The sequence below is a fragment of the Hylobates moloch genome, unplaced genomic scaffold, assembly GCF_009828535.3.
Source record: "Hylobates moloch isolate HMO894 unplaced genomic scaffold, HMol_V3 SCAFFOLD_16, whole genome shotgun sequence".
In the NCBI taxonomy this organism is placed as follows: Eukaryota; Metazoa; Chordata; class Mammalia; order Primates; family Hylobatidae; genus Hylobates; species Hylobates moloch.
Window position 1 is genome coordinate 55,167,186 of NW_026652291.1, and position 25,978 is coordinate 55,193,163.

Here is a 25,978-nt window from a genome sequence, read left to right on the forward strand (position 1 = left end):
TAAATTTCTGAAAGATCTCTTTAGTAAATTGAATCTGTAAGGTCTCTGTTTAGAAGATCTCTTTTTCTGAAAGCCTCTTTGCCTTTCATTATAAAAGAGCCTGGTACTGCTTTCTGTCTTAAAAATCCAGCTGGAAAATTACAGAGCACAAACATTTGCCCATCGGTTCTTCATTTGGAGAAAACAGAAATATGTCTTCAAAATGGAGGCTCACATTTAAGTATTTATTCCTATCAGCGGGAGCTGTAGTTTGTATTGTTTGCATTTTACTTCTGTAGCTACATATAATATATCTTGGCTTCTGCGTGGTGTAACTGTAAAACACCATCTTTATTTTATGTCATTTTGTGATTGTTGTTCAAATCCTCCAATGATCTGTTTCTGAGCCCCTCAGAGTCTCTAAAAAAAATCCAGGTATCCTTGCCTTTTCTTTGTGGCTCTATTAAATTGAAACATAATATAAATGGTTGATTCTAATAATAAAAATTGGCTCATAAATGTGTCCGAATAATGTGTATTCATCTTTAAATTAATAGACTTAATTTTTTAGTGCAGTTTCAGATTTACAGAGTAATAGAGCACATAGTACATAGAATTACATTTAGCCAGCCCCTGAATTCCTGCATAGTTTTGTATTTTATTAACATCTTGCGTTAGTGTGGTACATTTGTTATAATTATTGAACCAATATTGATATATTATTAACTATAGTTCATAGTTTACATAAAGATTCACACTTTATGTTGTATAGTTCTATGGGTTTTGACAAATACGTAATGAGATGTATCTATCATTACCATTTCATACAGAATACTTTCACTCTCCTAAAAATCCCCCGTGCTTCACCTATTTATCTCTTTCCTTCCTCCCCTGAACCCCTGACAACCATTGCTTTTTACTGTCTCTTTAGTTTTGCCTTTTTCAGAATGTCATAGAGTTGGAATCATACACTTTGTAAGCCTTCTTAGACTGGTTTCTTTCGCTTAACACTATGCATTTAGGATTCTTCCGTATCTTTTTGTGGTTTCCATTTCTTTTATTATTAAATTTAATTTAAAAAAATTGACAATTGTACATATGGGTAAGATTCATAGTGACTCATAGTGATGTTTCGATACATAAAATTTGTAGTTATCAGGAAAATTAGCAAATCTATAATCTCAAACATTTATCCTTTCTTTGTGTTTGGGAACATTTGGTATTTTCCTGGCTATTTGAAACTATGTAATATATTATTGTTAACTGTAGCTATCCTGTAGTAGTAGTATAGAACACTAAAATTTATTCTTCCTATCTAGCTATCGTTTTATATCCTTTAACAGATTTCTCCCTATCCCTCCCTTCACCCTACCCTTCTCAGCCTCTAGTATTCTGTGTTCTACTTTTTACTTTTATGAGATTAACTTTTTTTAGTTTCCTCATGTGAGAACATGTGATGGTTAACTTTCTGTTCCTGGCTAATTTCACTTAACAGAATATCCTCCATTCCATCCATGTTTCCTCAAATGACAGCATTTCATTCTTTTTTATGGCTAAATAGTATTCCATTTTGAGTATATATAATCAGATTTTCTTTATTTATCGTTGTTGGACACCCAGGTTCTTTCTGTGTCTTGGCTGTCATGAATAGTGCTGCAGTAAACATTCCACTGTATGGATTTACCACAGTTTGTTTATGCATTCACCTATTGGAGGACATCCTGATTACTTCCAGTTTTGGGTGACTGTGAGTAAAGACTGCTTTAAACACTTATGTATAGGTTTTTATGTGGACATAACTTTTTAGCTTAGTTGGGTACATGCCAAGGAGTGGGGTTGCTGGCTGGCTCATAAGGTAAGACTATGTTTAGCTTTGTGAGAAACTGCCAAAGTATCAAGGTTTGTGTTCTGTCCATATGTGTTCTTAGGACTCAACCTAATTAAAAGTGTGGAAGGATACACTCTAAACCATTAACAATAGTTATTTTGGAAGATGAGATTGGGATGGAGGGGGACTATCATCTTTCACTGATTTATATTATTTTAATTTTTCTACCACAAAATCTTACTTTTGTAGTAATTTTTTTCAAATAATTTTCTTCAAAATACTTTAATTCATCATAATATGACTCAACATAAGTGAAAAAAAGTAAGACTATTTAAAATAATATATTGTCAGTTTCATAGCATTTTCTAGTTGTAGAAGATTTTAGTTTTTTTAAGAGAGCAATAACCTTCCTACAACCATGATTGTCTATTCAACAGATTTGTAGAGCATCTACCATGTGGCACAGCCTTTCAAAGGATCATGCCTGTCGCTAAGATGACAACACACTTAATCCAGCCTTAGGATACCAGGGAGATTTCCTGGAGGAGGTGATAACTAAACTGAATCCTGAAGGACAAGTCTGAGTTAACCAGGCCAAACGGGGAGGGAGGCAGGGAAAGGAGAACGTACCAGAATGAGGACAGTTTTCAGACCAGAGATCGAGCTATTCACTTCTGATTAATCTGACTAAAATCAGAATTAATTGTTCCAAACTCTCAGAGAAGCATATTAGATCTTTTCGTGTTGTTGACTCTTGTTTAATAATTGGCAACCGAGAAGAATGGAGTCATTTTCTTATGGTTCCTGAAAGTCAGTGGCAGTGAATGGCAGAATGCATTGCCCAAATGCCCGTTTTTGCTTGGAATAATGAATTGCCTGAAGATACTTTGTTGTTGAAAATGTGTTAGCATCAGTCATTGTCATATGAGTTGAACATTGTATTCCTTACTTGAAATGTATAATCTTGAATTTTTCAACCGTCACAATTTGTGAGTGTACTTTTGTAACTTTCTTGTGCCTTTATGGCACTTATACTTAAATCTTTCTTCTCAATTTGTAAACTTACTGTATGTTCAAAGATGCTTTTCTGTTTTCTATAGGATTCCAGTGAAAATTTTAAATGAAAAAACAATTTAAATGATCACTTAGGTGGATAGGGAAAGAGGGAAAACCAGGGTACTGACATTTAGGCATAGAAGTGGCTATTGTGTTTGCTAGATTATGACGTAAGTGAGTTAAAACAAGAGTTCATTAAATCGGTTTTTTTTTTTTTAATTCCAGTTCCTTACGATGGATTTTAAACCTATTAGAAGGCTACTAACTTTTATTCAATTATTTTTTTCAGAATGTTTAAAATACTGCTGTTTTCTTTGGATCAAATTCAACTCTAGGATTATTTCTTTAAGACATTAAATGTGTAATAGTTCACCTTCTGTTACATTGAAAATTATCACGGAGAAATTTAATGTGAAAGAGGATTAGTATATTGCTTTGTTAATCTGTTTTCAGTAGATTATTTTGTTAATCTATTTCAACAAAAGTTACCACTGTTGCTGATCTGTTAAATATTACACAATTAACTCTAGTATCTGTTGCATTTAAAAAAGAAAAAGAGAATTCTCGAATTCTGAAAAGGGGCAGTGAAATATTGTCATCAGAATACCTTAGGTATTTCTCCTAATGCTATCCCTCCCCCTGCCCCCCCACCCCATGACAGGGCCCCCGTGTGTGATGTTCCCTGCCCTGTGTCCAAGTGTTCTCGTTGTTCAGTTCCCACCTATGAGTGAGAATATGCGGATTGGTTTTCTGCCCTTGTGATAGTTTGCTCAGAATGATGGTTTCCAGCTTCATCTGTGTCCCTGCAAAGGACATGAACTCTTCCCTTTTTTATGGCTGCATAGTATTCCATGGTGTATATGTGTCACATTTTCTTAATCCAGTCTATCACTGATGGACATTTGGGTTGGTTCCAAGTCTTTACTATTGTGAATAGTGCCACAATAAACATACGTGTGCATGTGTCTTTATAGTAGCATGACTTACAATCCTTTGGGTATATGTCCAGTAACGGGATCACTGGGTCAAATGGTATTTCTAGTTCTAGATCCTTGAGAAATCACCACACTGTCTTCCACAATGGTTGAACTAGTTTACACTCCCACCAACAGTGTGAAAGTGTTTCTGTTTCTCCACATCCTCTCCAGTATCTGTTGTTGCCTTTTTTTATATATATTTTTAAGTTCTAGGGTACATGTGCACAGTGTGCAGATTTGTTACATATGTATGTGCAGATTTGTTACATATGTATACATGTGCCATGTTGGTGTGCTGCACCCATTAACTTGTCATTTACATTAGGTATATCTCCTAATGCTATCCTTCCCCTCTCCCCCAATCCCATGACAGGCCCTGGTGTGTGATGTTCCCCACCCTGTGTCCAAGTGTTCTCATTGTTCAATTCCCACCTATGAGTGAGAACATGTGGTGTTTGGTTTTCTGTCCTTGTGATAGTTTGCTCAGAATGATGGTTTCCAACTTCATCTATGTCCCTACAGGACATGAACTTATCCTTTTTATGGCTGCATAGTATTCCATGGTGTATATGTGCCACATTTTCTTAGTCCAGTCTATCATTGATGGACGTTTGGGTTGGTTCCAAGTCTTTGCTATTGTGAATAGTGCCACAATAAACATACGTGTGCATGTGTCTTTATAGCAGCATGATTTATAATCCTTTGGAATGGAGGGATGGAGGAAAATCTACCAAGGACATGGAAAACAAAAAAAAGCAGGGGTTGCAATCCTAGTCTCTGATAAAACAGACTTTAAACCAACAAAGATCAGAAAAGACAAAGAAGGGCATTACGTAATGGTAAAGGGATCAATTCAACAAGAAGAGCTAACTATCCTAAATATATATGCACCCAATACAGGAGCACCCAGATTCATAAAGCAAGTCCTTAGAGACCTACAAAGAGACTTAAACTCCCACACAATAATAATGGGAGACTTTAACACTCCATTGTCAACATTAGACAGATCAACGAGACAGAAAGTTAACAAGGATACCCAGGAATTGAACTCAGCTCTGCACCTAGCAGACCCAATGGACGTCTACAGAACTCTTCACCCCAAATCAACAGAATATACATTCTTCTTAGCACCACATCGCACTTATTCCAAATTTGACCACATAGTTCGAAGTAAAGCACTCCTCAGCAAATGTAAAAGAACACAAATTATAACAAACTGTCTCTCAGACCACAGTGCAATCAAACTAGAACTCAGGATTAAGAAACTCACTCAAAACCGCTCAACTACATGGAAACTGAACAACCTGCTCCTGAATGACTACTGGGTACATAACGAAATGAAGGCAGAAATAAAGATGTTCTTTGAAACCAATGAGAACAAAGACACAACATACCAGAATCTCTGGGACACATTTAAAGCAGTGTATAGAGGGAAATTTATAGCACTAAATGCCCACAAAAGAAAGCAGGAAAGATCTAAAATTGACACCCTAACATCACAATTAAAAGAGCTAGAGAAGCAAGAGCAAAAACATTCAAAAGCTAGCAGAAGGCAAGAAATAACTAAGATCAGAGCAGAACTGAGGGAGATAGAGACACAAAAAACCCTTCAAAAAATCAATGAATCCAGGAGCTGGTTTTTTGAAAAGATCAGCAAAATTGGATTCTAACTCTTGACTCACCCCTGCCAGCAGGATGGCCTTGGGCAAGTCTGCTTTACTAAAATAAGTCTTTTTGTGTTTAAATAAATAGAATTAAGTAATTTATATGAAAGTTCCTGCAAACCGTAAAGCATTACAAACATAATTGCCATCATTATTATGGAATTCATCTTCTAACACATTTTATGATTTACTGAACAATATGCCCAGGAAGTCAATTATCACTGCTTGTTCTGGCCATATTTTTTATACCTATGTCTCACTGGCATGTGAATTGGCTGAGAGGTGGACAGGCTAAATCTATGTGCACATATCCTTTTATGACCCAAGGGAGATTTTAGGAATTAGAAGAAGACCTGAGGCTAACAGACAATTCTTATGTCCAATGGCAGAAAGAGGAGAGGGTAGGAATGGTGTGAGGCTTCTGGCTGACCATTGCTCCCCTTTTTGTAAATGTGTTCGTAGTTAGGAGAGAAGTAACTGTAACTATGAAAGAGAGGAGTTAAAATGCCTGCTCTTCTTTCCTGAGACCCTTCTTACCCTATTCAGTAGATTTAGCGAGGAAAATGTGAACTTATCACAAAGTAGTTGCAACGTCTGCTGTTGAAAATTATTTTCTTGCCAGGCCTGGTGGTTCACTGTAATCCCAGCACTTCAGGAGGCCAAGGTGGGTGAATTACTTGAACCCAGGATTTTGAGACTGGCCTGGGCAACATGGCAAAACCCGTCTCTACAAAAAGTACAACAGTGAGCTGAGTGTAGTGGCAGGTGTCTGTAGTCTTAGCCACTTGGAAGGCTGAGGTGGGAGGATCACTTAAGCCCAGGAGGCAGAGGTTGCAGTGAGCTGAGATCCTGCTGCTGCGCTCCATCCTGGGTGACAGAAGTGAGACCATGTCTCAAAACAACAAAAAACAAACAAACAAAAGACAAATTGTTTTTCTTTCTGTTTGTGTCATTTCCTCTGTGTATCTCTCCCCCATTCTATTCTTTTTCTCACCCTCTGTATGTCATTTTTAAAAGGATCTCTTTGAAGGCACTCTTCCCTACTTTATCGTTCTTCTATTCCTTTCCCTTTTTCTCTTCTTTCCTCTGGTAATTTGACTTATTTAATTTGGCAAATTAGTATAACTATACTTTTCTATTTTATCATGTCTTTTTCTTGTTTTTTCTGCCATTTGAAAGTTGATATTCAAATCTAATATAGTAAATGAAAAAGGTCATAAATTAGTAAATTCCATTTCCACATATCATATACCACTGGGTACGATGAAAATGAGCACTCATATTGACAGAGAATATAGTGGTAAAATGTTTTTAGACTATTTGATGGTATGTGTTTATATTCACAACCTTTGACCTAGTAATATCGTATCTTAAAATCCATTTAAAACAAGTATGTCTTAAATAATGAAAAGACTATATGTAACATCCTTTATGTCCAGCAATAAAGAGGATTATTATATGGACTATGTTATAATCATTTAATTTTTACCTACAATAAGTTTTGGCAGACATGGTTTTAACATCCAAGGTCGATGACAATATAAATTCACACAGTGTTTTAGAGCAATATAGCAGCATACCCATTATAAGTCCACATACCTTTTGATCTCACAATGGTATGTCTAGGTTGCCTTCCTTATAAGCTGATCTATGGTAAAATATTGGTAATGATATTCATCGCAGTGCTAATTATAGTAAGTTTGTTGATATTTTGTTAAATAGTAAATAGTTTCTCTTCTAGATATTTAACTGAAGGAAATAAGGCTGTGGATAGATACAAAGCTAAGATATATGTATCCCTATTTTTATAACTTGAAAATAATATTAAAATTGTAAATGCCCAACAATAGAGGGTTGGTTAAATTATATATCCTGTCAGTGGAAAATCAGGCAGCATTCATAATCATGTCATAGAAGACTATGATGGGGTCATCTTCTTCCATAATGCACATGCATATACATATGTGTACCAGGAAAGAGATGCATGTACACTGAAATGTTCACTGTTTTTCTCTAGGTAGTTAGATACAGATGATTAAAAAAAAATTTTAATGACCTATGATTATGTTTTCTGATATAAATAAAACCCATGAGATTTTTAAAATTAAAAATATTAACTAACCCAAGGCTGAAGAAAAACCTTGGAGGAAGTAGACCAAATTTTAAACAGGAGCTGTTTTTGAGTGGTGGGACTAATAGTAATTTTTTAAACACTTTTGTGTCTTATCTATATTTTTCTTTAATGGGAAAATGAGTTTGCTCATTTTATTGGAAATATTTTGTTTTTTAGTTTTGATGAAAGTATGGTTGATAAGCAATTAACATAGTACCAAGTAATTTTAATGTAATTAACAAGCTTTTTAATTAATAATATTTTTGTTTTTATTTTATTTTTAGGCCAGAAATGTACACACAGGAGAGTTGGCTGCAGTAAAAATCATTAAATTGGAGCCTGGTATGTGTTAAAACCCTCAAGACAATTTTTGAACAATTTTCTTGTGCAGTTCATAAATACAGGTCTTAAAAGTATTTTCCGTATTTCTTTCCTTGTTTCCCTTCTTCCTGAAAGAAGTCTTTATATGTTCTGTCAGGTCAGTAGAATATCTTCAATTAAATTACCCTGAAGGTGGTTAGTTAAAGGTGAGTTTGATGTGACAGTTTTGTTGCCAAATAAAATTTAACATGTACACATTCAAAATTGGAAGACACATTGACATTGTTAAAGTAATTTTCTTTTAAGATGATAGTGAAATATTTGAACTTCAGGTTTAGCTTTTAAGAGAATTTGATTAGGAAAGTATTCAGTGATTTTTTGGGGTGAATATTTGGGATAATGACATTTGTTTGTCAGCCATTCCCTTTGATTGATTTAGGTTTGTTAATTCTGGTCTTAGCTTAATGCTTATTTTATTAACACTTCTGTGTGTCAGAAGACTGCTTGTTTCAAAACACACTGAATAATTTGCTTTGAAAATAAAACTATAGTCCTGAAACAATTTTATGATTTTGATGTCCTGAAAGTTTCTAATGAGTGCAGTAGTAGTTTTTGACCAGGTAAGTGAATATGACCAGGTATGTTCATTTGCTGGTTCATAAGCTTAGGCATGTAGGATAAGTTTATGACCATAATTATGCCAGTTTCCTAGTTTGAGCAATTAAAATGACTTTGTATTTCAAACACAGTATTTGAATCATTATACATGTGATTCATTAGAGAGACAATAGTACTGAGGTAGCATATGCTGGAACACTTTAAAAATAAGCGTTCAGATATGTCCCAGTATCTTTTTTTTTCCTGGCAAATAGAAATTGTTATAATAATACTCTTTTAGGATCCTCTTATTAAGTGCCACCTAATAAGTTTAAAATGATCTCCAAAATGTCACTAACACAAATAGGGAATATAACAGAACTATACAAGCCTTTGCCTGTCCTGGAAAAGTCACTAGAGCAAATATTCAAATTATGTTCAAGGATGGTTATTCAAGTTATGTCCAGGTACTGGCCTGTGCTCTCAAAGAAAACAAAGATATTTATCCCTTTTCTGTCTTAAGCGAGTGCAGTGGGCTTGTTACAGCACAGTTTCACTTACTTGACTTGAGGGTATGGCTTATTTTTTATTAAGTTGATGCATAAGTAATTGCAGTTTTTGCCAACCTAATATTATAGTTCATTATAATGAATTAATGAGTATATTTTTTAAATCCTGCAATTCTAAATTCTCAATAAGCCATATATTAGAACTAACATAAGAAGGCAATTCAGTAAAAAAAAGAAAAATATGTGTATGATTACTTAAAATGTAAGGATTAAATGCAAGGATCATAAGTTAAGACTCTTGAAAGGCTGGAATTTCTCACTGCCTTGTTTTGTAAAAGCTACTGATTATTTTATGTTAGATGTGACCCATGTATTAAGATTGAGTAATATTTCAACTTGTCCCCCAAAAAAGAATAACATGGAAGTTCAGTAAATATTGATGATGTGATCTTAGTATTTGGCCATTTAAAAATTTTGTTGGTTGCCTATTCTTATGCCTTGCCCCAGTCCTATCAGGTTATTTGTATTTTATTATTGATTTTTAGACGCTGTTTGCATTTTGAGGATAGTGACTCTTCATCATGTATTTTACACTTCCTACAATTTGTCTTCAGTCTTTGCACTCTGCTTATACTTTTTTTTTTTCCATGTGGAAGTGTTCTTTTTTCTCTCAGACAAATTTGTCAGTCCTCCTTTCTCTCTTCCCCATTTCCTTGTACTGAGGCCTTTTCTCCTAGATAATTATAACAATTTTAAACTGTAATTTCTTCCAGTTTTTCCTTTTTTTCTTCCAAAATTTAAATATTTGCTCAATCAGGAACAAGTTTGTTCTAAGGGATAAAAGAGAACTCTCTCTATATATTTTTTCAAATGGCTAGTTTCCCAAAGCCATTACTATAGATTAAGTCTCTTATCCACAGATTCGAAGTGCCTTGGTTGTCATAAACTAAATTTCCATGTAAGCATAGATTTTGTGTTCTGTTCCAGTGATTTTCTTTTTTCTATTCAACACTATCCTAGTTTTGATTACTATAACTTTTGTTGCGTATTGTAATCTTCATTCTTTTTATTTTTCAGATATTTCCTGTTTGTAAAATTTTTTTCTTCAGGAGAACTTTAAAATCATTTTTATCAAGGAGAAAAAAGGCACATAGATTAATGTAGGATATTTGGCATTTTAACAATAGTAAAGGTTTTTTCTTATTCAGGTCTTTAGGAAAGTTTTTGCCACATCTTCATATTTATGGTATTTCTCGCTATTGGGAATGGCTTCCTTTTTCCCTCTTACACTGTCTAATTGGTTATTATAGATATTTACTTCAGACATTGACTTTATTGGTTATATTTTGTCTCTGGCAGTCTTACAGAATTCATATTTTTCTGGCAGTTTTCAAATGTTTTTCATTGTTTTTGCAACTGTACAGACATATGTAGAATGTTATTTTGGCCCGGACTTTCACATTGTAGGATAGTGCTTCCAGTGTTATTAACCCATTTATGCCAAAGTTTGCAGTTTTTTGAATTGCAGACATGTGTGAAAAATCAGACCTTGGCGATGACCTTGAGCCATAGGCTATAAATAACTCCCACATGCTTAGCATTCAAATAATGGAACAGTAGGCATAAATGGGTTCTGACAGAAGTGTTGATCATCTTCTACTAGAGTGATTTTGTCCATTTCTCCTTCCATTTGTGGCACATCTGCTTAATGTATTATATGTGTGTCAGTTGACCCATAAAATTCATGTTATATTTTCATTTCTTAATAAATATTTATTGAATATCTAATATATGCCAAGCTCTGTTCTAGAGGGTAGGAATGTAGACGAGAACAAAAAGGCAAAGACCTTGTTCTCACGGAACTTGAATTCCAGTGGGGGAGTTAGAATAATGGAATACATGTATAATGCATTAGTCACTCATATTGGTCAATGGCTTCAGTCTTTCCCTTACTATTGTGACTTGCATCCTTCATCTTTAATCATTCACTCCCTTAATAATCTTTGATACCCTTTTTACCTTGAATATAACTTTATCTGACATTGATATTGCCAACCCTCCTTTCTTTTTGTTTATATTTATGTGGCATACAACAAATGGATAGAACTGGCGTACTTGGGCCTATCTTTCTGGGTTGTTGATGTTTCTCTTGTAAAAAATTATATTTGACTTTTGTTTTATAACCCAATCTGAATCTTTCTTTTTTTAATATGCAAATCTGTCCACTATTATATTGTTTAGAGAGATGTTTAATTTTACTTCTGTTGTTGTTTTTGTTTTTAATATTTTCTTAAATTTTTAAAAAAATTATAGCTGGAGGTTTCTTTTATTTTTACTGCTGATAATTTGTAAGATACAATTCTGTAGTTTTGTCAGAGAATGGCTTGTAAGACCTTGAATAATATACTTAAATTTGTGGGTGTTTTAGTTTATCAGTTTAAGAAATAAAACAGTCATCTATTGAATTCTTGGGTTTACAGATTTCGAAATTGGCATATTTATACTCTTCCTGCCTCATCATCCCCTCAATTTTCAACTGCTCGTTGCTTTATTTGGGGATTTTAGCCCAGAAACTTTCTGATTGCACTGGGGTAGGAGTATGTATTAGTATGTGTACCTTCTTTTAAGAAATGTAATATTTATAATTTATAAATGCCATGACCAATTATTTAGACTTAGTTTTATATTTAATAGATTTACTACCCACCGTTGGTCTTTTTATGCCATTTCCTTTCCATTCTCACCTACTTAGTATCGACTATCAATAGGCTAAGTCATATTATTAAAAAGATTTTCCAGTATTAGGAATATTATAATTTAAATCCATAAATTGATTATTCTTCTCAAACCTGCTTTTCTTCCCCATTTTGCTAAGCAGTTAACCCATCCACAAATGTAGGCATTAACCTCGATTTCTCTCTTTTATTTGTGCTCAAGAATCAGTCTGTCAGCAAGTTCCCTCAGCTCTACCTCCAGAACACATCCTTAATCCATCTACTTGTCTTTGTTACCCATCTCCACCCTTCTAGTGCCTGTTGCCTTGCCCACACCTCCCATTCCCCACTGTCTATTTTCCAGAAAGCCTCTGGAGTGAACTTTTTAAAACATAAATCATATCATTACTTCTGCTTAACGCTTCCCTGAAGCTTTCATATCAACTTAGAAAAATACTCAGATTTTTAGCCTTGTTTATAAAACCCTACATGATCTTCTCTGCCCACCTCTCTGAGCTCATCGTGTTTCTCCCTACTCTACTATGCCTCTGTTTTCTTTTTATTTAAACAGTCCAAGATTAAAGCAATTCTTCCCTTTTGCCTGAGGTAACTGTTTTTCAAGATCTTTGCTCTGAAGGCTCCTGGTCATTCAGACCTCAGCTTAAATAAATATCATATCCTCAGAGAGACCAATCCCCTTGTTATTTTAGTTCGCTGCATAGGACATGTGAGTGCCTGATACTTTCTTGTTTGTTTATATGTATACATGTATATATTGTGTTTGTCTCTCTCCTAGAATGTAAGATCCATGAGAATAGCGATTATCTATCCTCACTGCTATATTTCACCACTTGGGACAGTGTAAGCATGTAATGGACACTGCAATAAATATTCTTCCTATAAAAGAATATTACAGATGTCTTTCTGTTGCCTTTGAATGAGAATGACGATTTGACTAGGTATAAAATGATTGCATCACACGTTCTTGTCCCTCTACCCTCAAAAAACTCTATAGACATTTTTTCCCTTGAATATTGTTGGAAAGAACTGTAAGGCCTAACTGATATTTTTCCCCTAGTAGGTAACTTGCTGTTACTACCTGATTGTTTGTAGCAAAAGCTGGCATTTCTTTCTTTGTCTTCAAAATTAGTAATCTCAACAGAATATAACTTGGTCTCAGTAATTTTCTACAGATTTTTCTCCCTGAGACACAATGAGCTGCTTTTTTCATCTGCAGTTTTGATTTTTTCTCTATTTCAAGAAACTTTGTTTTAAGATTCTTGAATTTTTTTTTATTTCATTACTTTGGAAAGTAATGAATTTTTAAAGTCTGCCATATCAGTGACTTTTTTTTTTTTTTTTTTTTTTTAAACAGGGTCTCTTTCTGTTGCCCAGGCTGGAGTGCAGTGGCACGATCTGGGCTCACTGCAACCTCCGCCAACCGGGTTCGAGTGATTCTCGTGCCTCAGCCTCCTGAGTAGCTGGAATTACAGGTGCGTGCCACCAAACCCGGCTAATTTTTGTATTTTTAGTAGAGACAGAGTTTTGCCATGTTGTCCAGGTTGGTCTCGGACTCCTGGCCTCAAGTGATCTGCCTGTCTAGGCCTCCCAAAGTGCTGGGATTACAGATGTGAACCACCACGCCTGGCCCCCAATACTGCTTCTATTCCTTGTTGGTTCCAATGCTTTTATTAGTTCTATACAAGTATTATTTTTACACAGGTTTCCCCCCTTAACTCTACCAGCATTCTTTGTTTCGTTTTGTTGCCTTAATTTACCTGTACTCTTTTTTCCCCCTTTCATATCCCTGAGAGTTTGAAGCACTATTGTCTTAAATTTTCTTTCAAAACAAATTCTTCTATCTTCAGCATCCTGTATTTCTCCTTTTTTTTGCTGTGGAATTTTTGTGGAAAATCAGTGGACTTTTAGCATTGTCAGTAAAGCCAAAGTAGATGGTATTTTTCACATTTTTGGAACAGACTTAAGGGTATCTTTAGGTTAAAAATATGATGGTATGCTAATGAATTTTCCCAACATTCAGTTCAGATACTTCAAATAATTTTGCAGACGTCTGTATTTCAAAAATGAATTCTCAACTGTATTTAGCAGCTTTCAAAAACTTGCAGTAAAGCCAGCATAATACAAAAGTGCTTTATTGTATTGATTTAACAGATGAACTGGTTTAAAATTGTATTTAGACATGAAAAGATAATTATTTGCCAGTATGACTTAAAAAAAAACTTAAGTCTGGTAATACATAAACAAAAATTTTTTTAAGTAAATGAAATTCCAGCTGTAAACTTAACATCTTTTCTCCATGGTGAAAAATAGGATATTAAAGTTTATAGTAATGTTAGAGTCCTAAATTGTATTTACTGACTTGCCCCTGGCAATTTAATTTTATAATGCTATATTCAAAATTTTGCTGAAACAGATTGCTTTTGAAGGTCTTCCTAATAGTCAAAAAAATGCTACAGTGAGCCTTAGAGTTGAAAATAGGTTAGCACAGAAAATCGCGTTTATTAATTAGCCACAAAAATATTCATAAAAGAAAATGAAGTCAGCATTCCTTCCTATGTTTGTATGTTCTTATTGCTCTTTAATATACAGGCAAAATGATTATTTTCAGGAATGATTTAACCATTTCTATCTCATTTTTATAGTAGATACTTACCAAAGTCACCACCTTACAAATGGTAACATTAAATAGAGTTTGACTTACCAGTGATTAGCATTGAAAATAATACCACCAGTGATACCATTGTGAGTTTCAGTTGCATTTTTCATCTCTTTGGTTAGACATCCAGAGTGCCCTATAAGCCCAAGCAGATACTGTGATGGTTCATGCCACCATGTTTTCCTGTCTTTTGTCTGAATTTCAGCCTACCATCTAACTCATTTTACAGATGCTCAATTTGCTCAACAAGTCTGTAGCTAGTGGTGGCCAACAGCCAGAGCAGGAACAAAGTTTGTGGGAAAACTTACCATCAGAATCCTACTTTCCCTTCCCTCTCTCCTCCTTCCATTACCCCTCTTTTATGACAGAACTACAAAATAATATTTTAAGCTTATGAAAATCACAGTTTGTTTAAATATTGTCAGCCTTGCTTACAGAGATGGAATTTAATGCATCACTACCCAGGATGATTAATGCAATACCCTTTTGGTTTGTTCCCTTGCTTGTCTTTTAAAATGGTAAATTGGAAATACTTATAAAATAGTTTAGTATTTTTTAATAAAATAAGTTAAATGTGTTTCTTTAGACAGTTTTTGAAATAAATAGGAATCTTTAAATATCTTTGAATAGATGCTTAAAGCTTTCCTTGGACTTGCAGGGAATACTTTATCCTGTTTCCTGAAAGTATAAGCAGAGAAGGTAGTGTAAATGTTAAAAAGTCAGGAAGTATACAGAGGTTTAAACCACCCATTAGTTTGCCTTGTTCTTGAAAGAACTTGGCAAAGTTCTTGAAAGAAATCCCAAGGTAGGCTGTTTGGCCAAATAGGACAAGTGTCATCTATTCTGGTTAGGTGGTATGTTCTTTTCAGACTTTCTATTCAAAAATCTAACAACCTTGATTTTTAAAAATATTCTGTAAAGTAAAATATTTGTACCCTGTCTTCACTGTTTGGACAGTTCAAGTCTGAATTAATGGAAAATGTTAATTTGAAGGCACAAATACATGCCCCAAATGTCATTTTATTGGTTTTAAATAATAGATACAGAAAATGAATAAAGGTTAGTGTTGTTTACTAATGTCTTCTGTTTAACATTCTACATTCATTACGCTCAATGGAAAAAAACCATATTTACTTATTATGAACCAAAACAACCATATTCACAAGATTGCCACCATTGTGTCACTATATTTTTCATAGTTGTTTAAAAATTAGCTGATTGAATATTTAGCATTGGATTAATTGATTTTCTGAAAAACTACTGCTAATTTATTCACTGTACAATGAACTACCGCTAAAATTAGTTTTCGTTTTGATAACTATCTTTAACATTATTTCATAAACTTCAGAAATGTATCTAGTACTTACTAGTACAGAAAACTTTTGCCATTGCAAATATTAGTTAAGAGACCTAATTTTTACATTGTAATTTTGCTCTAAATGATACACAAATTTTTAGGTTACTGCATATTTATTTTAAATACTTGTTTTAAAAGTTTTTATTTTTATTTTTTTTTTTTGGTCTGGGAGCGGTGGTTCACACCTGTTGTAGTCTCAGCACTTTGGGAGGCTGAGGTGGGAGGATCTTTTGAGCCCAGGAATTCAAGACCGGCCTGGGCAACGTGGTAAGACCCGTCTCTACAAAGATTTTTAAAAATTAGCAGAGCATGGCAGCCTGCTTCTGTAGTCCCAGCTACTCAGGACACTGAGGCAGGAGGATCACTTGAGCCCAGGAGGTCGAGGCTTCAATGAACCATGTTCACATCACTGCGTTGCACTGTGGGCAACAGAATGAAATCTTGTCTCAAAAAAGAAAGAAAGATATATATATAATATATATATGTGTGTATATATATAAAATATATATATGTATGTGTATATATATATTCATTTAAACATCCGGCTGTAGTGAAATGATTAAATTAGGCTATGCTCACATCATTTTAATATTTTTTAAATTTCAGTAAAAAACACAAACTTTACCATTTAACCATTTTTTTTTCTTTTTTCTTTCTTTTTTTTTTTTTTTTTTTTGAGATGGAGTCTTGCTCTTGGCACCCAAGCTGGAGTGCAGTGGCACAATCTCAGTTCACTGCAACCTCCACCTCCCGGGATCAAGCCATTCTCCTGCCTCAGCCTCCCGAGTACCTGGGATTACAGGCTCCCACCACGACACCCAACTAATTTTTTATATTTTTGGTAGAGACAGGGTTTCACCATGTTGGCCAGGCTGGTCTTGAACTCCTGACCTCAGATGATTCACCTGCCTCGGCCTCCAAAAGTGCTGGGATTACAGACGTGAGCCACCATGCCCAGCTGTCTTTACCATTTTTAAGTGCATCATTTAGTAGTATTAAGTATATTTGCATTGTTGTGAAGCAGTTGTCTAGAATTTTTCATCATGCAAAACTAAAACTCTATATTCATTAAACAACAACTCCTCTTTGCTGCCTCCCCATAGCCACTAGTAACCACCATTCTACTGTTGGTATCTATGAATTTGGCTCCTTTAGATACTTTATATAAGTGGAATCATATAGTGTTTGTCCTTTTCTGACTAGGCTGTTTCACTTAGCATAATGTTCTCAAGGTTCATCTATGTTACAGCATGTGACAGGATTTCCTTCCTTTTTAAGTCTGCATGTTTTTCATATACTACAGTTTTATTTATTCATCTGTCAGTAGACATTCTGTCAAACTGCATTTCCTCTACCTCTTGGCTATTGTAAATAGTGCTGCTATGAACATGGGTGTACAAATCTCTCTTTGAGATCCTATTTTCAGTTCTGTTGGATATAAACCTAAAAGCATGATTATTGGTCATGTGATACTTCCACCTTTAATTTGTTGAGAAACTGTTATACTGTTTTCTGTAGCAGTCTCACCAGTTTGCAATGTCAATAACAGTATACAAGGGTTCTAGCTTCTCCACATCACCTCTAACCAGTTTTATTTTCTGCTTTTTTTTTAATTGTAGCCATCCTAATGGATGTGAAGTGATATGTCATTGTGGTTTTGAGTTTCTCTGATTAAAGATGTTGAACATGTTTTCATGTGCTTATTGGCTGTTTGCAGGTCATCTTTAGATAAATGTCTATTCAAGTCCTTTCCCATTTTTAAAATCAGGTCATTTGATTTTTTCTTGTGAGTCGTAGGAGTTCTTTATATATTCTGGATATTAAACCCTTCTTAGATACAGGATTTGAAAATATTTTCTCCTGTTCTGTAGGTTGCCTTTTCAACTCTGCTTTTGTCCTTTGATGACCAAAATTTTTTTTAATTTCATGTGTAGTCTCATCTGTTTTTTGTTACCTGTGCTTTTGGTATCATATACCAGAAATAACTGCCAAATCCAATGTCATGAAGCTTTTCTTCTGTGATTTCTTCTAGGAGTTTGATAGTTTGGGGTCTTATATTTATATCTTTAAATCATTTTAAGTTTTGTGTATGGTTTAAGGCAGGGGTCCGACTTCATTCTTTTGCATGTGAATATCCAGTTTCCCCAATACCATTTGTTGAAGAGACTGCCCTCTCCCCATCAAGTAGTTCTGATACCCTTGTTGAAGATCATTTAACCATATACTACATGAGGGTTTGTTTCTGGTCTGTCTGTTCTATTCCATTGGTCTTTAATATATCCGTCTTTATGCCAGTACCCTACTGTTTTGATTATGATAGCTTTTAGTAAGTTTTGAAATCAGGAAGCATGAGTCTTCCAACTTTGTTCTTCTTTTTCAAAATTGTTTTGGCTATGGAGAGTCTCTTAAAATTTTATACAAATTTTAGAATGATTCTTTTTTATTTCTGCAAAAAAAAATGTTACCAGAATTTTTCATAGGGATTGTGTAGCTATTTATATCACTTTGGGTAGTATTGACATCTTAGTAATATTAAGTTGGGTTGGGCGCAGTGGCTCACGCTTGTAATCTCAGCACTTTGGGAGGCTGAGGTGGGCGGATCACGAGGTCAGGAGTTCGAGACCAGCCTGGCCAATATGGTGAAACCCGTCTCTACTAAAAATACAAAAATTAGCCTGGTGTGGTGGCGTGTGCCTGTAGTCCCAGCTACTCGGGAGGCTGAGGCAGAAGAATCACTTGAACCCCGGGAGGCAGAGGTTACAGTGAGTTGAGATTGTGCCACTGCACTCCAGCCTGGGTGAGAGGCAAGACTCTGTCTCAAAAAATAATAATAATAATAATATTAAATTTTTCAATCCAGGAGCATGGGATGTCTTTCCACGTATTTGTGTCATCTTTAATATCTTTCAGCAATGTTTTATAGTTTTTAATGCACAAGTCTTTCAGTTCCTTGGTTCAGTTTATTTCTAATTGTTCTTTCTTTCTTTTTTTTTTTTTTTTTTTTTTTTTTTTTTTGAGATGGATTCTCACTCTGTCGCCCAGGCTGGAGTGCGGTGGCATGATCTCAGCTCACTGCAACCTCCACCTCCCGGATTCAAGTGATTCTCGTTCTTCAGCCTCCCAAGCAGCTGGGATTACAGGCGCCTGCCACCACGCCCAGCTAATTTTTGTATTTTTAGTAGAGACAGGGTTTCACCGTGTTGGCCAGGCTGGTCTCTAACTCCTGACCTCAGGTGATCTGCCTGTGCTGGAATTACAGGCGTGAGCCACTGCACCCGGCCTAATTGTTCTTTTTGATGCTATGGTAAATAAATTGTTTTCTTAATTTCCTTGTCTGATTGTTCACTGTGTACAGAAACATAACTGATTTTTCTGTTTTGATTTTGTATCTTACAATTTTGCTGAATTTGTTTATTTGTTTTAGTAGATTTTTTTAATGGACTTTAGGATATTCTATATATATGATCATGTCATCTGTGAACAGAGATTTTTTAACTTATTTCTTTCCAGTTTGGGTAACTTTTATGTGATTTTTAATGACATGAGCAATGCTTACAAAATATTGATTAGTGAAAATAGTCTGTGAAACTCTGGAGTATGGTCCAAATTGTGTATGTGATATGCAGAACTTCATAAGTATAGTACTTACAGGACTGGAAAAAAAATCAAAATGCTCATGGTGTCAGCCTGACCAACATAATGGAGATCATGTCTCTACTAAAAATTTTTGAAAATATTAGCTGGATGTGGCAGCATATACCTGTAGTCCCAGCTACCTGGGAGGCTGAGGCAGAAGGACTGCTTGAGCCCAGGAGTTTGAGGCTGCAGTGAGCAATGATCGTGTCCCTGCATTCCAGCCTGGGTGACAGCAAGACTTTGTCTCTTGAACAAACAGAAAACTAACAGTGGGTGTCTCTGGTACATTTATGGGTGATTTTTATTTCATTCTCTTTTTTTTCTTTTTTTTTGAGACAGAGTCTCAGGCTGGAGTGCAGTGGTGCAGTCATAGCTCAGTGCAGCCTCAAACTCAGGGGCTCAAGCAGTCCTCTCACCCCAGCCTCCTGAATAGTGGGGATTTCAGGCATGAGCCGCTGTACGTGGCTTACATTCTTTATATTTTCTTACACTGGCTTACTTTTCTAAGGTAAGTATATTAATGTGGATATAATAATATGGAATAAAACAATTATTTTTAGTTTAAGAAATGGTAGTTTCCGTTATTGATACCTGTATAGGATAGGCATGAGTCTGATAGTTTTCTTTACATATTCTGGATATTAACTTCTCAACCAGATATATCTTACCAGATACAGGATTTGCAAATATTTTCTCCTATAGGTTGCTCTTTCACTTTGTTGACTGTGTCCTTTCGTGAACTTTTTTTTTTTTTTTTTTTTTTTTTTTGAGACAGGGTCTTGCTGTGTTACCCAGGCTGGAGTGCAGTGGTGATCATAGCTCACTGCAGCCTTGAACTCCTGGGCTCAAGTGATCCTCCCAGCTCAGCCTCCTGAGTAGGTGGGGCTACAGGCACATGCCACCACACCCGGCTAATTTTTGTGTGTTTTGTGGAGACAGTCTTGCTGTGTTGCCCAGGCTGGTCTTGAACTCCTGGGCTCATATGATCTTCCCACTTTGGCCTTCTAAAGTGTGGGATTATGCGTGAGCCTCTGCACCCAGCCACAATTTTGAAATTTGATGCTGTCTCATCTCTCTGTTTTTGCTTTTGTTATCTGTGCTTTTGGTGTTGTATCTAGGAAATCACTACCAAATCCAGTGTCATGGATTTATTAATAATTCTGTGAGATTAATTTAAAAATAGAGGATTAAAATAGGAAATGCAATTCAGAAGCATCATGTTAATAATTTTAACATGAACAATGAAGTAGAAATACAGTAGACATAAAAAGCATAAACCAGTTGATATTTGATGAAATAACAAATGCAAAATGCTCATTAATATACTTTTTGTAGAATTATTATAATGTGCTAACTTTTTGAAAGCTCAGGCCAGGTATGGTGGCTCATACCTGTAATCCTAGCACTTTGGAAGGCTGAGTCAGGCAGATCGCTTGAGCTCAGAAGTTCGAGGCCAGCCTGGGCAACATGGCAAAACCCAGGCTCTAAAAGAATACAAAAAATTAGCTAGGTGTTATGACATGTGCCTGTAATCCCAGCTACTTAGGAGGCTGAGGTGGGAGAATTGCTTGAGCCCAGGAGATTAAGGCTGCAGTGAGCCAAGATTCTGTCACTGTACTCTAGCCTGGGCAATAGAGTGAAACCCTGTCTCGAAAAAAAAAAAAAAAAGAGTTCAGTATGTAACGTTGGAGGATAGTTTTTGGTATTAGTTCAAGCTTATAGCTTGGAACACAATATTAGGAGTTTAAGAGATAATAAGCTGGGTGCTGTGGCTCATGCCTGTAATACCAGTGGTTTGGGAGACCAAGGCGGGTGGATCACCTGAAGTTGGGAGTTTGAGACCATCCTGGCCAACATGGTGAAACCTCATCTCTATTAAAAATACAAAAAGTAATCCCAGCTACTCTGGAAGCTGGGACAGGCGAATCACTTGAACCCAGGAGGTAGAGGTTGCAATGAGCTGAGATCACACCACTGCACTTTAGCCTGGGCGACAGAGCGAGACTCCATCTCAAAAAAAAAAAAAAAGAGAGATAATAGACTTTGTGCTCAGGAAACATAGCTGTCCACATAATTATAGACATTGGTTGAATTAATTACCTCAGTATTAAATCTATGATCTACTGTCATGTTTTTGGAGGGAGAGGTGTGATGAATCTTACTGCCTTTTATCTTGCCACAACCAGATTTTAATGCCTAGTACCTTTTTTTGAAAAAAATCTGAAGGTCTGCTGCTTTTAATCACTTCCCAGGTACTATTTGTTAGGAATCATTTGATTGTAAGGAAGTTTTAAGAGGGTATTAAATCCAAATGTAATGCAGAGGACCCTTATACACGAGGGGTGCAACCGACTTACTCCAGTTCATCCCCAGAGTATGAAGGCTTAACTGCTTTATGTCAACCTGCAGATAGTATTAGGAAGCTCTAAAATTCTAGTCTTTTGCTTCCCAAGATTTCTACTTTTTTCTTACTATGTTTTTACAAGTGTTTTGATTGTGGCATTAATAATGTCTAAGTTGATCCTATTTTGATGCACTGATGGTAGCAGAAGCAAGTGGTAGCTAACACTGTCACTGGCTAATTGTATTCAAAGCTATGAAACTGGGAGCAAAGCCCAGCCCCTCAAGATGACCCCAGATACTAAGGCTGTATCTTCGTAGTGTAACTTGTTTTAGGGGGTTGGCTGCCCACTCTAGTTAAAAATTGTAGTTTAGAGTTGCAGTGCGCCTGTTAGGCAGAAGGTGGCTTAGAAAAAGGGGGCAGAAAACTTGGCCTTCAGGATCTTGTACTTGCTACACTTGTTAGCAAATCTGTCTCTTAATGTCAGCCTTGAAACACTATGTTGGAGGCTGTGATCATTGCTCTAGTAATTACTGAACATGCTTAATTTAAACAGTAATACAGTGGTTTTTCAAAAAACTTTAAAACACAAACCCCCAATGTTAACATCATTTAGAACCCAGCATGCTATAACTAATATCTACATTTCTTAGTTAATTTTTATAGCTATCTCCCAGGGCTCAAGCCAGTTTTAGGAGCTTTTAATAATTTATCATTTTAATTAGGACTAGTTCTAGTGTCTACTGTCTCAGATACAGAACTACCATCCCTTTTGGCTCTACATATTTCCCCTTTCTGGCTGAGGGGGTCATTTTTTTTTTCTAGGAGTATCAGGCTGAGTTCCCTTACACACACACACACTCTCTCTCTCTCTCTCTCTCTCTGTCTCTATCTCTCTGTCTCTCTCTCTCTCTCTCTTTCACACAAACACACACCCATACATTCTTGAGGAGCCCAAGGAAATAAGCATCTGTCTTCAGTGATTCCTGTCTCTGTCTGTGGTTTGGTAGAACCTGCAACTGCCCTTACAGAAAGGAGGAGAAAAAAAACAACCTGTACTTTCAGTCTCTGGTATTTCTCCCTTTCCTGTGTAAGGATGTACTCAGCAGCCAGGTTTTCAGTAGGACATCTCTAGGAATCTTAGCTATAGTCATTCATGGCCTCTTGTTCTAATATTTCACTTTTATTATGATTCTGCTGGTAAGTGACAACTGACCGAGTCTCCATGGTTCACATTTTCAAGAGATCAAATGTGATTAGCTCTTGCCAGGCTATGGATTAGTTCTTTTCAAGTCCGTTGTTCACCCTGGTTCCTTCGGCTAGTAGAAGGTCACATGACACAAACAGTGCCATGGATAGTGGTAGATTTTGTTAGGAGGGCTATGAACAGACTGGTAGTGATTAATCCTTTAGAATAAAGTATCATTAACACAAACTGTAAAGTCAGGAAGAAAAATTGGTTTTTAAGAGAAGATATTGGTACTTCAGGGCATATATTAAATGTAAGGTACTAGCAAGACATTCAGATGGAAATAATAGGTATATAGCCAAAACTGAAGATAAGATAAGGGGCTCTGTGGTTCTCAACTAGTCTCATCCTTACATGGTCAGGGTGTGAAGAATAAAATTTCTCTTCTTTAAACAAGTACCTTTTTCTTTGGAGACAGACTCTCACTCTGTTCCCCAGTCTGAAGTGCAGTGGCGTGATTATAGCTCACTGCAACCTCAAACTCTTTGGCTCAAGCAGTCCTCCCACCTCAGCCTCCTGAGTAGCTGGGACTACAGGTGCATGCCACCATGCCTAGCTTATTACTTTGTAAAGATGAGATTTCTCTATGTTGCCCAGGCTGGTGAGCAGCAGAGCTGGAACCTACAAGCCTAAGTTCTCTGAACCTAGTGGATTTTATGCCACATCTCAGTGGAAAGTAATATTAATTTGGCGAATCACCCAGTTAAAAGAATAAAATCAACTATCCGAATTTCAGATTATTTTTATGAGGCTGATGTAGGCCATCAAAGAATAGCTACATCTGTGATAACCATATTTAGCTTACTTACCTCTCAGGATAAACTACAAAAACACTAGCTTTATGTAAGTCTCTTCCATGGTACAGTTTCAATTCACAGAAGATTTTACTCTCTTTGCATTAAAGTTTCAAATAATATAATAGTGAAGCAGATATATGAAGAATATATCTGAAGCTGGAGTTCAAACATCTGAGTTATTAATAACCTGTGCTTCGGAATTCTTGCTTCCAGCTACAGCTGTAAAAAGTTGTCACTTACTCCCACCAAGACCTCACCTTGCCTGGTAGAAACCTCACGTAGCTGCTGCTGGAAACAGTTGTAGGGTGGAACCCAGAACTCAAACTGCTACCAAGAGGTAGTAGTTTGTTACTAGTAGTATTAATTCAGCCATATTATTGACTTTTACAGGTCAGTTTAAGAATTTACACACAATTGAGAAGTTAGGCACCATATTATGTGAAGCTACTCTGTGAGAAAATCTGTTCTAAATCCCAGACTTAACTGAAGAATTTTTCAGCACAGCTCAGTATATCTGTGCACATTTAAAAGTGAGTAGGTGGGAATCCAAAGAATAACATATTGATATGGTTAGGCTTTGTGTCCCTACCCAAATCTCATCTTGAATTGTAATTCTCAGGCGTTGAAGGATAGGCCTGGTGGGAGGTGATTGGATCATGGAGGTGGTTTCCCCCATGCTGTTCTCATGATAGTGAGTTCTCATGAGATCTGATGGTTTTATAAGTGTCTGACAGTTCCTCTAACACACACACTCTCTCGCCTGCCACAATGTAAGACTTGCCTGCTTCCCCTTCTGCCATGGTTGTAAGTTTCCTGAGGGCTCCCAAGCCATGTGGAAGTGTAAGTCAATTAAACCTCTTTTCTTTATAAATTACCCAGTCTTGGGCAGTTCCGTATAGCAGTGTGAGAACGGACTAATACACATATATTAACAAAATTATGTGCTGCTTTACTCTTCTTTCCTTTATAATTCATATTTTTTCAAACATGGAAGATGAGCTAGAATTTAGCCAGTTTGAGGGAAATTAGCATGCGTAAAGAAGTTTTAATGCTATGATGGAAAAGGCTCAGATGGAGGAGTGATATAAAAGAAGAAAGTATTCTGGTGCCCGTGAGTGAACACAGAAAGCAGGGCCTTTCCTCTGCACCTAGGTAGGCAGACTTTCTACTGTCACCTTCAGGGCTTACTCACAGCTTCTGCCTAAACTGATAATGAGGAACAGAAGGTCATCTTCTATTTTGGATTATCTCCTTTGATCCTCTTTTATTGTAAAAACCATTAAGAAGTACATTTTCAGTTGTAACAAGTAGCCATTCGCACACTTATGTTTAAGGTATACGTAACCATTTATGTAATACATGTTTTCCCAGGTTACAAATAAAAGGTAGATTATCTTTAAAGGTTTTCTCTCAGACGTTCATTCAGTTAGAAGATTGTACCCTCGTTTGGCTTCCCTAACCCTTTAAAATTGCTAACATGAAATTCTTTAACTGAACTATCAGTTAATGTTTACATGAATTGACTGTTAAAAAAAGTTCCAATGATTATAAATAAATGTGGCATATTAATAGTTAAACTAAATATATGTATGGGTTTTTGTTTCGGTTTGTTTTTAAGGCAGAGGCTCGCTCTGTCGCCAGGCTGGAGTGCAGTGGCGTGCTCTCAGTTCACTGCGACCTCCGCCTCCCAGGTTCAAGTGATTCTCATGCCTTAGCCTCCCGAGTAGCTGGGACCACAGGCACCTGTCACTATGCTCAGCTAATTTTTGTACGAAACTAAATATATGTTTAAACCACATCAGTAGTGATAGATCTTTAAAAGCTTTTAATGGCATGACAAGAATATTTAAAGCTCTGTTTTGGTTTTGAACTGAAAAAGTTGAAAGTATAAAGGGAAAAAATATCTCTGACTTGTGTGAAGATTTTGTTTATTTATCTAAGACCTAATTGCTGAGTTTTTCCTTCTTGGCCTTGTATGTTTTTCTAAGATGACTTTGAGTTAGAGCCAGAGTCTATCTGGACACCACTGAATTTTTTTTTAGTGGAGGGAGAGGGAGGCTCACTATGTTGCCCACTGATTTTAAACTTGAAGTTGCATTTCAAGTTTAAAGATTACAGGTGCCACCACCACACCCATCTAATTTTTGTGTTTTTAGTAGAAAC

The 25,978-nt window shown here is 36.0% G+C and overlaps 1 protein-coding gene across 1 annotated transcript in view; it reads left to right on the plus strand.

Moving 5' to 3' along the window:
* MAP4K5 (mitogen-activated protein kinase kinase kinase kinase 5) overlaps nt 1–25,978 on the plus strand; it is a 117,750-nt gene that overhangs the window by 26,237 nt on the left and 65,535 nt on the right. The window contains exon 3 of the mRNA XM_032179205.2: nt 7,902–7,959. Within this exon, the coding sequence (XP_032035096.1) occupies nt 7,902–7,959 (58 nt within the window). The remainder of the gene's footprint in view (nt 1–7,901; nt 7,960–25,978) is intronic.